The 13,191-nt window shown below is 41.7% G+C and overlaps 1 protein-coding gene and 1 long non-coding RNA gene across 2 annotated transcripts in view; one reads left to right on the forward strand and one right to left on the reverse strand.

Moving 5' to 3' along the window:
• The window catches only part of LOC104966737 (intersectin-2-like), a 19,849-nt gene extending 6,658 nt beyond the window's left edge, over nucleotides 1-13,191 (reverse strand). The window contains exons 1-14 of the mRNA XM_010795980.1: nucleotides 13,122-13,191; nucleotides 12,885-12,905; nucleotides 12,430-12,692; nucleotides 12,173-12,322; nucleotides 11,946-12,086; nucleotides 10,900-10,987; nucleotides 10,426-10,565; nucleotides 9,328-9,509; nucleotides 7,341-7,960; nucleotides 7,151-7,258; nucleotides 6,668-6,789; nucleotides 6,290-6,550; nucleotides 5,444-5,640; nucleotides 2,179-2,317 (exon numbers count right to left, since the gene is read on the reverse strand). Of these exons, the coding sequence (XP_010794282.1) occupies nucleotides 2,179-2,317; nucleotides 5,444-5,640; nucleotides 6,290-6,550; nucleotides 6,668-6,789; nucleotides 7,151-7,258; nucleotides 7,341-7,960; nucleotides 9,328-9,509; nucleotides 10,426-10,565; nucleotides 10,900-10,987; nucleotides 11,946-12,086; nucleotides 12,173-12,322; nucleotides 12,430-12,692; nucleotides 12,885-12,905; nucleotides 13,122-13,191 (2,502 nt within the window). The remainder of the gene's footprint in view (nucleotides 1-2,178; nucleotides 2,318-5,443; nucleotides 5,641-6,289; nucleotides 6,551-6,667; nucleotides 6,790-7,150; nucleotides 7,259-7,340; nucleotides 7,961-9,327; nucleotides 9,510-10,425; nucleotides 10,566-10,899; nucleotides 10,988-11,945; nucleotides 12,087-12,172; nucleotides 12,323-12,429; nucleotides 12,693-12,884; nucleotides 12,906-13,121) is intronic.
• LOC104966662 (uncharacterized) lies at nucleotides 145-405 on the forward strand. The gene is made up of 2 exons (XR_800657.1): nucleotides 145-229; nucleotides 320-405. It is a non-coding gene; the product is annotated as an uncharacterized lncRNA (long non-coding RNA).

Genomic DNA, 13,191 nt, shown 5'->3' on the forward strand with positions numbered 1-13,191 from the left:
GGAGAGGAAGGGTAGGACACACACACACACACACACACACACACACACACACACACACACACACACACACACACACACACACACACACTCACAAACACATGTGATGTTTTTGGTGGACTGTACAATAACTCTGTGTGTGTTTTCAGGACGGCTTGGGTTCAGAAGATCAAGGCTGCATCTGAAGAATTTTTTGAGACAGAAAAGAAAAAAAGGGAAAAGGCCTATCAAGGTTTGTCTCTGCACTCACCCAGCCGGACTGATGTAACCAATGTGATGATCTCTTTATGAATCCATCGTGTGTGTGTGTGTGTGTTTGCAGCACGATCTGTGAAGGCCAGTGGAATAGGACGGCTCCTCGTCACCATCTTGGAGGCCACTGAACTGAAGCCAGCCAAACCTAACGGTGAGCTGGAAGCAGTCGTGTTCGAAGGTGGTCCTTCCACCTCAGTGGACTGAGAAACACACCTTGAACCTAAAATGTTTTGGTAGAATCCAGATGTAATCCCTGCTGCGTGCTGCACGCACTGCTGCATAGATGTCTAATGAAGCCAAGATGATAAGCCACATTTAATTACGGTGCTCTGTCATCCCTTTTTTCATCCGTTCACTTTCACTTAAGAGTCCCTCTGTGTGCTTAGTGCTTGTGCCTCACTTAAAAACATTACTATTATTTCCTTAGAGGGAATGTCTGTTTTAAAACTGAAATAGTTAAATATTTTAATTGTAACCCTGTAAATGGCACTTTGTTTAAATAATGGCAGTCAGAAAAATGTGTGTCCAAATCTATTAGTGTTAGAAAATTGATAAATCTGGTGGAAACTGGGAGAAGCCACGGCTCTAGATGGAATGACCTATAATAGATGTTTTCTGAAATGGCTGTCAGTTTTAATGGGAACTTGTTGTGCTTTAGGCTCTTATTATTTTGGCTAGAGAGATTATTATAATTGTATTATAGGAGCTATGGTTGAACTTTCAAAACTTTGATTAAAAAAACCTCACACCTTTTTCAAAATGAATGCCGTACTGCATTAACACAGACGAAATGGGGCCCAGTGGTTAAATGCTCTTCATACTTTCTTTCTTTCTTTTTTCCTGTCCCTCTTCTTCCCCTCGTTCCTGTCTGTATGTTGTTCCTCTATCTTAATCTGTCTGCTCCCCTGTCTTCATGTTCCCTCTCTAGGTAAAAGCAACCCTTACTGTGAAGTGACCATGGGAGCTCAGATCTTCACGTCCAGGACGCTCAACGACACCCTGAACCCCAAGTGGAACTTCAACTGTCAGTTCCACATCAAAGACCTGTACCAGGACGTCCTGTGCATCACCATCTTTGAAAGGGACCAGTTCTCACCTGACGGTCAGTCACCTGCTCATTACTGCCCATTTTATTTCTCCCCTCATTCCTTCCAGCTGTGGAAATACCGTCATCAGCCAAAAATGTGCCCATTGTTGTTGCTTGATTTTAACTTGGAGCAGCTGCAGTAATCATGTAGCTTAAATTACCTACCGGCATACCTTTCTGTAAGTGTAAGCAAATGCTGTTCTTTTTATATGTAACACCTTTCCATGTTTTCCCCCTATCCCAAGCCTGCTGATTTATCTGTAAAGCCCCAAAATTAAGTGAAAAAATGAAGCTAACAAATGAATTTAAATGGCCGACTTTGCTGAAGACTCTGAAATAATTTTGACTTCTGGCCCCCAATTCTAACCTTTGTGTCACTGGAGCCCCACACATACCCAACTTTCACATTCTCTGAGCTCTTTTAAAAGCCAATTGAAATAAAATGTTCCTTTTGTACTTCTTCTCTTCATATCAGACTTTCTGGGCCGGACAGAGGTTCCTGTAGCCACCATAAAGAAAGAGTTGGAAAACAAGGGTCCGGTGACGCGTCGTCTCCTGCTGCACGAGGTTCCTACGGGGGAAGTGTGGGTCCGCCTCGACCTGCAGCTCTATGGCCACAAATAGACTTTTATATATATATAGGATGAACTGAAATAATAATGGAGTCTTCTACAGAGACGACAACATTGGGATATTTTAATCCTGCAGTGTAACCAAAAGAGAACGGCTGCTTTCTGTCACCTAAACAAACTCAGACGGTTGCCCCCACATATCAAACAACACTCTCCTGATCGCGCATCACGCCTTAATATTTTAACAATAACCAGCACTAATAATACCTCTTCTGATGTCATCTGGATCTGCCAGTAGGCGATCAGGGTCAGAGTGACATCATATGGACCCACCAGTAAGAGACGGATCTTTTCTTCCTGTCTCATGACCTCAGAAGGGTAGCAGGACTGGTGCAGCAGTTTAGGCCTGAACATTATGTTCTGTACACTCTGAGGGAAAAGAACAACTCCAGCGTGGCTTCCTAAACACTGCAGGCACACAGTGTGACATGAAGCTGTATCTGGTTGAATGTTTAGCTTCCTTAGGGAGGCTGTTAAAAAAATATGAATAAATCAGCAAAACTTTACTATTATCTAAACTCTTAAAGGGATAGTTACGATGTTTAGAAGTTGAGTTGTATGTGGTGCTCTCTATATCAGTGTATAACCTACTGTAGGTGGACAGTTTGGAGAAGCGTACATGAGTCACAGGACAGAAGCAAAGTATTATTATGCTGTGGGCAGATGAACAAAATGTGTTTTAGTCACCAAGGCAAATATAACTGCTTGAGTTCCCTGTCAGAAAGGGCTTTCCTGTGGCAAGGTAAAGTGGTTTAAATTAAAAATAGCATAAACTGGTGTCTAAATGATGTTAAGCTGCTGCCCCAGTTCATTGCTTTATTTCAGTGTTGTAACTCCTGTCTGCCTTTTCACTCTAGTGTAGATAATACACTGACCATGGATAAGAAGCTCATTCAACCCCATTGAAAAAAGACCCAAACCAAGACAGACATTGGGTTTTAAGTGTCACACACTTTGCCAAGTCTGGTCAACCACGGCCATTTAATAAGTTGGAATGTTTTCTTTTAATTTACAAGAAATGTTCATGTTGACTCTTTTTTTCTGAGATTAGGTCATGACTGCAGATTTCAAGAGACTCTGCTCTTTGATCTGTAAAATCCTCTCATGGTGAAATTACTACCGTGGATTAGGGACAGCAGCTGGGTAGCTCTGATCTGAAGTCAGTTTATGCTGCAGATAGAAGATCTCAGGATACGTTGTTCTGGGATTCACATGTGTCACTGTAACAATGTTGTGTTTGTCTTTGTGTCTTTGGAGTGTTAACATTAAGTTGAAGTATAGCAATATACACATATTTTCAGCTGAGGGCTCTTGATGCTGCAACTTTTTACAAGTTAACTCATAATATCTGGCTTTAATGCAAGTCATCTTTTTTAGTCTTTTAAAGTCTGTTTCTGAAAAACTATTATTTGGGATAATGTGGGTCTTGTTTGTGGTCAAATTAATTAACTTTTTCTTTCCTGTGTAAAATCAGCTAAGGCCAAGTAGTGTGATTGCTAAAAGATTGAGGTGACAAAATTATTTTTTTCTTTGAGGTAAGACAGATTGTCAGCAATAACAAACATTATTTACTCATTTTATTTTAGTTCTTAACATTTTCACCCTACCACACAGACTTGTAGGTGTCATTCTTTAGCAACCGCCTCCTTGACAGCAATACTTTTCTCAAAACATCCCCCTTGAAAAGGTTACAAGGATGTTGTTTGTAAAAGCTTTTTATTTATGTTGTTGGTGGATTTGTTGGTGTTTTCTGCCCTGTTTTTATTCATTTGTCCTTTGCATCCAGTACCTTTTCTAACTATGTTCCTGCTGGTGCCCTGGATATTAACAAGAGAAGTGTTGTATTTATTTCTTAATTTATGCGTGTGTGACTATCCAACGGTTTGGAGCGGCTTTGCTTGCTGTGTCATCTTGGATAATCAGTTGTTCTCCACTGAGTTTGTTTTGTGTGACGTCAAATATTAAAGATGTGTTCATGTTGATAATTTTTTGAAAGGCAATATAACATCTTAGATGATTCTCTGCGATGAGTTTTTCTGTAAAGTAGGCTAGTTCACTCGTCGTTTTGTTAGGCCTGCTGGTTTATTATTCAATCCACAATACTCTGTTTTTAAGTACTTTATTAACGTTAATGCTATTTGAATATGTGGAAGATGTGCAAATAGACTGGACAGGTCTGTGTAGAGGTGTACAAGTTTGTCTTTTTATTTTTGCTTTTTATTTTCCGCAGCCTTCTGCATTGACTGCTGCTGTGCTAACTGAGTTTTAAGGCTTCTCTAACCCAGATTGTCTGTAACCTGCTGTCTGTACTCACTGCGGCCTACATGTGGCACTCTCTGAATCAGGGTTTCTCAAGTCAAATTAAAGATATTAAAAGTAAACAAACTGTCAAATTATTGGCTGTGACATTTAACCTTTGTAACTTTCAGCCAACATCTTCCTGCAGCAGTACTGAAGAGGTGAGTGACCCCCAACTTCAGCTTTAGACTCAACGAGTATTTATAAATGCTGCACGTTTATGAGCTGGGCTTTGACACCATTACATAAAAAAAGACCTTTTGCTGTCATTTTATCCATACTTGTTGTTCTAAAGTAAACACAGAGTATTCTTTATCATGCTCATTATTTGTTTTTTGTTACTACTGTTTACATGCTTTAATGTTCAAAAACATGTACATGCAAAAAAACCTATAGAACACACTGGAAAGGGACACATTAAAGCATGTAAACAGTAGTAACAAAAAACAAATAATGAGCATGATNGTTACATCAAGGCCGAAAAGTAGGATGAGCACCAACGGTCAAAAATGTTTTTTTCCCTCCCAGAGCTGCCTCCCCAGATCTGGTGTTCAGGGTAATCAACTGTTAAAAACATATTGTTCACATTTTTTTTCTCCAATAAATGGATGTTTTCAAAGTCAATGAATAATCGCATTTAATAAATCGCAATTACAATTATTGACCCAAATAAATCGAGATTATGATTTTTGCCATAATCAAGAAGCCCTACTTTAGGTGGCCTGAGCACTGTGATTGTAACCTTTATTTGTTTACTTTTACAAATACACATCCTTTATTAAGCTATGGGCCGTCCCTGTTTGCAGTGTATCTATTGATGTACAGATAACTGGGATTACTTTGATGCTGAAGAACACTTTAATATTAGAACAATTTTGGTTGTAAAATTACTTTCTTACACTTTCATGACAGATTCATGGAAGAATAGATAAATAATGATGTTGGCACAAGTCAAGCTGAATCTAAGAATATGTGCGTCATGTGCATATACAGGTTTGGCTGTATGCTATTTTATATGCATATTGTTATTTAAATCAGTCATCAGCTCAGTTCTGGTACTTGGCAAGCTCACCCAATAGTTTACTTTCACTTTTACAAAGAGGGAAATCCACTCTCCGCCGTAGCCTAGTTTAATTATGGTGACCAAATAGTGTTTGTGTTCATGAAGACTCACTCTGAGCTCTCTTCTTCTCCCAGCAGGGTCACGTATGATTTAGGGAACCAGCCCCGCTCACTGTTCAGCTCTCCCAGCCACCAGTTCTCCTGCTGCTCCAACACCTGGATCACATCGTCCTTGTTGAAGTTCAGATGGCTTTCTGTCTTTGCTGTCCACGAACACAGAGCCTGGGCCAGCAGGTTCCCCACCACCAGCTGAAAGACACAGAGAGACACAGAGTGCAGTGAGGGGGGATTCAAGGAGGAATCGCACAGCTTATGCATCCGGTCAACATGTGCAAACAAGACGAAACCTGTCATTCCCTCAAAGCATTAAATGCACCCTGACAAGCAAACAATAGACTGGTGTTCATATTTACTTGAACGTATTCAAATGAGGTAATATGCATACATTTGATGCAAAACCAGCCCCTTTCTAAAAAAAGTACCCTCTATTCAAGAACAGTCCAATTCACAAAGGTTGTCTTTGAAAAAATAAAAATAAGGTTACTATTTAAATAAAAAATCTAATAAAAATGCTTTACTCTCTTTATTTGGTTTGGATGGAATACACAGTCTTCTTCAGCCTGACTTTCACGCCTCCAAACAGTTGCATCGGCCTTAATCAAATGTGTACTTTGTCTCATGGATAATTGCGTGTTTACTTTGAAATATAATAATTAGTGCCTTTCATACTTTCATTGAATAAGACCATGAGACAGGGCAGAGGGCAGATCCAAAGTGGCTTCAATCAATTCTTTATGAATTCGCCCCTGAGTATTTGAGCGTTTCCATCTGTCCAGACAAGAATCACACTGTGATCATCAAAGGGTAGCAGCAGTAAAGTCACTGTTACACCTCTCACCTGTCCTTGTGTGTCAGAGGGCGCAGGGTTCGGTGAGTGTGTTGGTGTGAAGGCAGACTTTGTTCCCGCTGCCTTGACAGCCTCTAGCGCATTGGAGAGTTGAGACTGGAGCGCCAATTTAGGGGCAGGGGCCGCAGCCGCCACGTTGTTAGCTGCGTCCGATGGGGACGCCCTCTCCACGTAGCTCTCTGGGAACCAGCCCATCTTCCCCTGTCTGCTGCCGAACAGCCAGCCCTCCTCCCGCTCCGTTGTCTCATCCACCTGACAGGAGGAAGACAAGAACAAAGAAACCTTTGAACCGGGACAAAAAGGTTCTTTCTCCACTGCTGCAGTAGTATCTTGTGTCCAGCCCTCATTAGCCTTCATGTTCAATCTTACCTCGATGATATCTTCCGAATTGAAGTTAAGCTCTTCGTTGTTTCGGGCAGTGAACGGGTACAGAGCTTTGAAGGATGTTAGCGCCGCTGACTTCCTGTGATGTGTGGCTCTGGGCTGTCCTCCTAAAGCAGAACATCAGGGATCAGAGTTTAACTTCAAAAGTGCTTTTAATAAACGTAAAGTGTTGCAAACGTGCAGGTAAATGTGTAAGAGGTGAACTATATACATCTAAAAAAGAATAAGATGAGCTAAAAACTGAATTTAAAATAAAATACTGTTTCTTGTAATACTAAACAAATGTGTGAAAAGCAAACAGATAAATGCTTGAAGCTATCAAGGTGTGTGTGTGTGTGTGTGTGTGTGTGTGTACGTGTGTGTACGTGTGTGTACGTGTGTGTGTGTACGTGTGTGTGTGTGTACGTGTGTGTAGGTGTGTGTGTGTGTGTGTACGTGTGTGTGTACGTGTGTGTACGTGTGTCCTACCCTTCCTCTCCTCCAGTCCTCTCAGCAGAGCCGTCAGTTTCTCCTGAATGTCAGTTTCCTCCTCCTCCGCTCGCTTGCTGCTGACGAGACACCTCCTCCTTCCTCTTCCTCGTCTCCTCAGCTTTCTTCTTCTCCTCTTCCTCCTCTTTTCTCCTCCTCTCCTCTTCTATCCTCTTCCTATCCTCCTCACGCTTCCTCCTTTCCTCCTCTTGCTGCTGAAGCCTCCTCCTGTCGTCCTCTCTCTTCCTCCTCTCCTCGTCCTCTCTCTTCCTCCTCTCCTCGTCCTCTCTCTTCCTGCTCTCCTCAGCATCTCGGACGGCGGCCACAGCAGCTCTCTGTCTCCTCCTCTCCTCTTCATCCTTCTCTCGTCTCCTATCCTCCTCTCTCCTCTCCTCATCTAAGCGCTTCCTCTCTTCCTCCCTCTGGCGTCGCTCCTCCTCTTCTTTACGTCTTTTCTCCTCTTGCCTCTTCTCCTCCTCCAGTTTCCTCCTTTCTTCCTCTAACAGCCTCCTCTCCTCCTCTAGCTTCCTCCTCTCCTCGTCCTGCCTCCTTCTTTCCGATTGCTTAATCCGCTCCTCTTCCTCTCTCTTCCTCCTCTCCTCCACCTCTCGTCTCTTTCTTTCGGCCTCTTCCTTTGCTCTGAGCTCTCGTTCGGCCTGCTCCTTGGCGGCCTGGATGATGGCCTGTCTCTCTCTCTGCTCCTCCTCCCTCTGTTTGGCCTCCTTCTCCTCCTGAATCCCCCTCTGACGCTCCTCTTCGTCCTTCTTCAGCTTCTCCTGCCATTGGCGCTCTTTTTCCACCTTAATTCGCCTGTAAGCAGGAAGCAAACATTATTTTAAAAGTGCGTTTTAAGGCGAAAATAAATGTATTTCCCCTTTTTGTTTGAATTAACATTTCAAAATAGCTTATTATGGTCATTTTCAGGTTCATATTTGGATGTTGTGCCTCTACTGTGACATGGCTTAAAGGAGACCTATCATGCTATGTTTGAATAATATATTGTAGGGCCATACCTAAACTGTATAAGGTATATTTATATACAAACAGAGCATGCATTTTAGCCATGCCTCATTTCACTCTATTTTGCTCTCCTCCACCCTGTCTTTGCATCAGCTGCAGCTGACCACGCCCCCCTGCAAAGGAGGGGGCCGAGTTACGAGCGTCCTGTTACCATGCTGTTACCATGCTGTTACCATGCTACGCAACCTCTCATTCCCCTGATAGGTGGAGAGTTGCCCATATAGGCAGAGCTCCTCGTTCCTGACTTCAGAACAATTTTCAAATCTGGATCAGTCTGTTTCAGATCTGTTGCAGCCCCGTTTTTAGAGATTTGGGTACGGAGGAAAAGAGAGAGGGTTGTGTTTTCTGACACTTGATGAGTTCCCTGACTCACCGGGGACACATATTCATGTATAGAAGACGTACAAAGGTGCATTTTGCATGATAGGTCCCCTTTAAGGTTCAAAAAGGTCTTTATTTTTGTCATACTTTGCTGCAGCACCTCTTTTACTCTCTACAGCAGTGATTCTCAAACTTTTTTCAATAATGTACCCCCTTTGAAAAAACAATTCAGCCAAGTACCCCCTGATCAGCGGAAAAACTATTTGTTAGGGGAAAAAAGCCTATATAAAGAGGTACAGTACAGCGCTGCACCATCAGTGTCTGATTTATTAAAGCAACAACTGAGAAACACTTAAATGCTACATTTCAAATGTTTACAATCCATCACTAAATTCATGGCAAACCAATTTTAACATCATGCAATAACACTAAGACGACATTAGTTGCATTGAACTGATCTTTCTAATAAGTTGTACTTACAATGTAGTGAGAAACATGGGCTTGTGCTTCACTGAGGATCTTTGTCATTCTGACAGGAAGGCAACTGCAGTTATTACACTTAGTGTTTTGAAATATGTGTAACTCTAGTCTATTAATATAAAACCCACACTGCTCAAACTTCGTTACTTTTCCTAAAATTGGTATATCTATCTTTTTTTCATTAACAAAATAAATCTCACGTACCCCCTGCAGTACTCCAACGTACCCCAAGGGGTCCGTGTACCCCCATTTGAGAACCACTGCTCTACAGTACATTGATAAATCATAATTCTGCTTGAACATGACACATTGCAATGTAAAAGAAACAATAACACATCTATGTAAAAGCAAAGTACCTCTGAGCTTCCTCCTCCTCCCTCTGCCTTCTTTCCTCCTCCTGTTGTTTATTCTCTTCTTCTCTCCTCTTCCTCGCCTCCTCCTCTTCCTTCCTTCGACTCAGTTCACGCCGTTTGTCCTCTTTGACGCTCCGTAGCTTCTCAAGTGCTGCCTGCTGTTTTCTCTGGCTGTCTCTCAGTTCCTGCCACACAAAACACCTTTACTAGAAGATTGTTTGACTGAATGAAATACTAAGCTGACTAGATGGCGAAGGGCTGGAGAAACACAGCATGCACAAACACATACCAATCACATATAAACTGTAAGAGCCTAAACATTAAGCTATTGTAGGAGAAAGAGAGTCGAATGAAAAAATAGATATCGAGAGCTAAAACAGCACAGAAACAAGATGTCAGAGTTATGGAGATACATATTAGCAGGCGTAGGAAATAGAGATGAAAATATGAGAACAGCAAAGAGACATAAAGAGAAACCTTTAGTAGGTAGAAGAGGTTACGCAGGCAGGCCAGCAGACAGAAGACAGCCTGAAGCATAGAGTCCTCATCACCCACATGCTGTCAGGTTAGGAATAAAGAGACGAGTGAGGGGGAAGAGAGAGGAAGGAGCATTGGAGAGAGGCATCCAGCAAGGGAATAAAAGGAAATAAAAAGAGAATAAGTGGGAGGAATAAGAACAAGGTAAGACAACAGATGACAGAGTGATTCGATTAGTATCAGAAGGTCAGACCAAAAGTAATGATACATGGAGGAGAGAAAAGAGGCATCAATGGGCGAGTAGTGAGTAATATTGGTGGCATGGCATACAACAAATGAATTCACTTTTTAAAGCATATATCTTACATATGAAAGTGGTATAAAATGAGGCAAACAAGATATAAAGATGTTGTGATTTGAGTTTATCAGGAAAACAGCCAGTTCTTTGTTAAAGCTTCACTTAGTTAGAAAACACTGTTTCCTGTCGCTTCGATATAATAAAGAGCCTGCAAAAGAACAACCTGTACCTCTACCAGCAAAGAAGACTATTCAAATGATTGAACATTACTTCAGCAATTAATGAGGACATTCAGATACATTTGTATGAATCAGTCCATTCTGTACCTGCATATCTTTGTTGTACTGATCCATCTCAGACAGTTTGGCAGCCGTCTCTTTCTCCAGAACTCCAAGCTGCTCTCGCATTTTCAAACACATCCCTTTTTTCTCCATAACACCCCCAGTCAGCACTGATACGGTCGACGCTACAAACAGATGAAATACACTTAAGCAAGCTAGAGATTTCTAGTAAAAAAAATATTGTGTATGTACTGTATATCTGTATTTACATTTAATGATATAGTTCTTATATTCTTCACGGCCTTTCCATATATTAGTAATATTTCCATGCTTTTTAGTGAATATGTACTTTCATTTTTAAAGTGGTTTGATACATTAATTTATATATGTGCATATTATGTATTTATTTATATTTGCAATATATCCTGATTTTATTGCAATATTTCAGTGTGTTGTGTTCTTTTGTCAAACATGTGTCCATAGTTCTGCTGTAATGTCATTTCATCCATCAATACTAACCAGGCAGGTTGTTCAAGGACATGTTTCTGAGTTTCTCAGTCAGTCTCCTCTGCTCTGGATTCAGCTGGGACAACTTCCTCTGGAACTCCTGAACAAGAGGAAATGCATCGTCGCAACAAGAAATGAGTCATGGGAGGAAAATATTTGGGAAAGCATTGATGTATTCTCACTTTCTGAAGCAATGAACAAAGCAAATTACAGAGAACTGAGTGAAGAAGACAACTTTCTTGTTTTCTCTTATCATTATGAGGTACATTGTCATTGCACAATGTCATGGCAGTGGGATAAAGACACCATCAGTGTTTAGATTGGTTTCCTATAGAGAGGCGAAGTCCCTCCCTTTCCGGGGGAGCTCCATGGGACCTTATTTTGGAAAAATTATGTATTGAAGTCAATGGCGAGAGAAAAGTTATCTTTCGATCCTGTTTGAATTGTGACAAGAATTACACATATGATGTTTGTCAATTTAAAAGATAATTTTGCAAGTCAAAAAATTTAAATGTGTCCTAAAACTGTGAAGTAACACTTTTTTTGTGTGAAACCGCTCAATGAACTACATCTCCCGTCTCGCTCCAACACCAAGACGGCCGTCACGTTGGCACATTTCACTTCTTTCTTTCAGAATGAGGCGAAAAGTATTAAAAGAGGTGAAAATCACTCCAAGTCTGGGCATGTTGAGAGCTGTGCATACACACAAGGGGAGTTAGTCTGTTCCGTAAGAGCCAGCAAGCGCGGACTGGGATTTGTAGTCTTTCTAGTGGCGTATTTTTCATAGTCTTATATTTCAACAGTTTTACGACAAACTGTGACTTTTTTTACATGGAAATGATCTTTTAAATTGACAAACATCATATGTGTAATTCGTGGCACAATTCGAACGGGATCGAAAGATATATTTTCAGCTTTGTTGTGGAAGTTGTGAAAAACTAAATGTAAAGGAGAGTAGCCCCTTTCTGTTGGCTGAAGACCGGCGGACTGCGATACCTGAGCAGCATTAGAAATGAATTAAAATACTATATACTTGAACACACACACACACACACACACTCCAACTCTTTCTGCAGCATGCTAATGTCCTGCTGGCGTGTCTCTTTCCTCTGATTGGTCAGATCCAGCTCCGTCTTCTGAAGCTTCTTTTTGTTGTGAAAGTCACGCAGCCGGTCTGAGATCTGACGATGTTTGTTGCCCTGTGGTAGAGACAGAGAGGATGACATCACAAACTATCTCTAATGTGTTCTTGTAGGCAACAACTGTATAACTACAGCCGCCTCACCACAGCCTCCAGCTCCATCTCAAGACTCTTTTTCTTAGCTCTCAGTCTGTTGATATCGTCCCTCTCCTGCTCCTTCTTTATCTTGAGCTCTCCTCTCTGCCTCCTCTCCCACTCCTCCTTCCTCTGGCGCTCGAGCTCCCGCTGTGCAGCCTGGATTGAACCCACACAGGACACTGAAGTGTAAATAGACAACTCTGTGCGGCTAGACAAGAGGAAGCATTAATGCAAAGATTCATTCTTGTGAATAAAACTGTCACCTCCTTTCTTTCGATCTCTCTCTGTCGCTCTTCCTCTTTCTGCCTCTCCAGCTCCCTTTGCCTCTCCAGCCTCCTCTCCTCCTCTTTCCTCCTCCTCTCCTCAGCCTCCTGAGCCTCCCTCTCTCTCATCTCTTGCTCCTCTCTCTCCTTCTGAGCACGACGCTCCCTCTCCCTCCTCTCCGCCTCCAGCAGCGTCTGACGTCTTTTCTCCAGTTCTGCGTTCCCTCGCTCCAGGTTGGCTTTGAATTTATCCTCGAACGACACTGAATAAAGACAAATCAAATGTTTTAAAAAGTGAGTGTTTGGGTACTTTTCATGATGATTGGGAGTAAGCAGGCGAAAGAAAAACAAAACAAGATTATGACGTTGTTATTGACGAATGAGTCAGGGATTTTAGAATAGCATGAAGCAGGTGTGTGTCCTTCACCCCTCTCAAACAAAGAGTTTAATCTCACCAACATCTCCCTCCAGGCTCCCTTAAAGAAAGGGTTAAAGATAACAAAAGCAGGGATTTATGAAACATCTATTTATTATAATAATTATTCTGAAGATACTCAAGTTCAAAATGAGAACAAACTGTTCTACAGTTGTCAATTGTTTAGCTAAGATAAAAGCCAAAAGGCTGCCTGCCAGTTGCCGCGAATGCCTTTTGCTTCTAGAGCAGTTTCTGAGCATTTGCAGTCTCTTCTGACCGATGGAGAGGAGTGAGGAATCAGTGGTAGATGAGGGGATCCAACAGTGAACATCATTGTTGTTAATCAT

The sequence above is a fragment of the Notothenia coriiceps genome, unplaced genomic scaffold (genome assembly GCF_000735185.1).
Source record: "Notothenia coriiceps isolate Sejong01 unplaced genomic scaffold, NC01 NC01_scaffold00002209, whole genome shotgun sequence".
In the NCBI taxonomy this organism is placed as follows: Eukaryota; Metazoa; Chordata; class Actinopteri; order Perciformes; family Nototheniidae; genus Notothenia; species Notothenia coriiceps.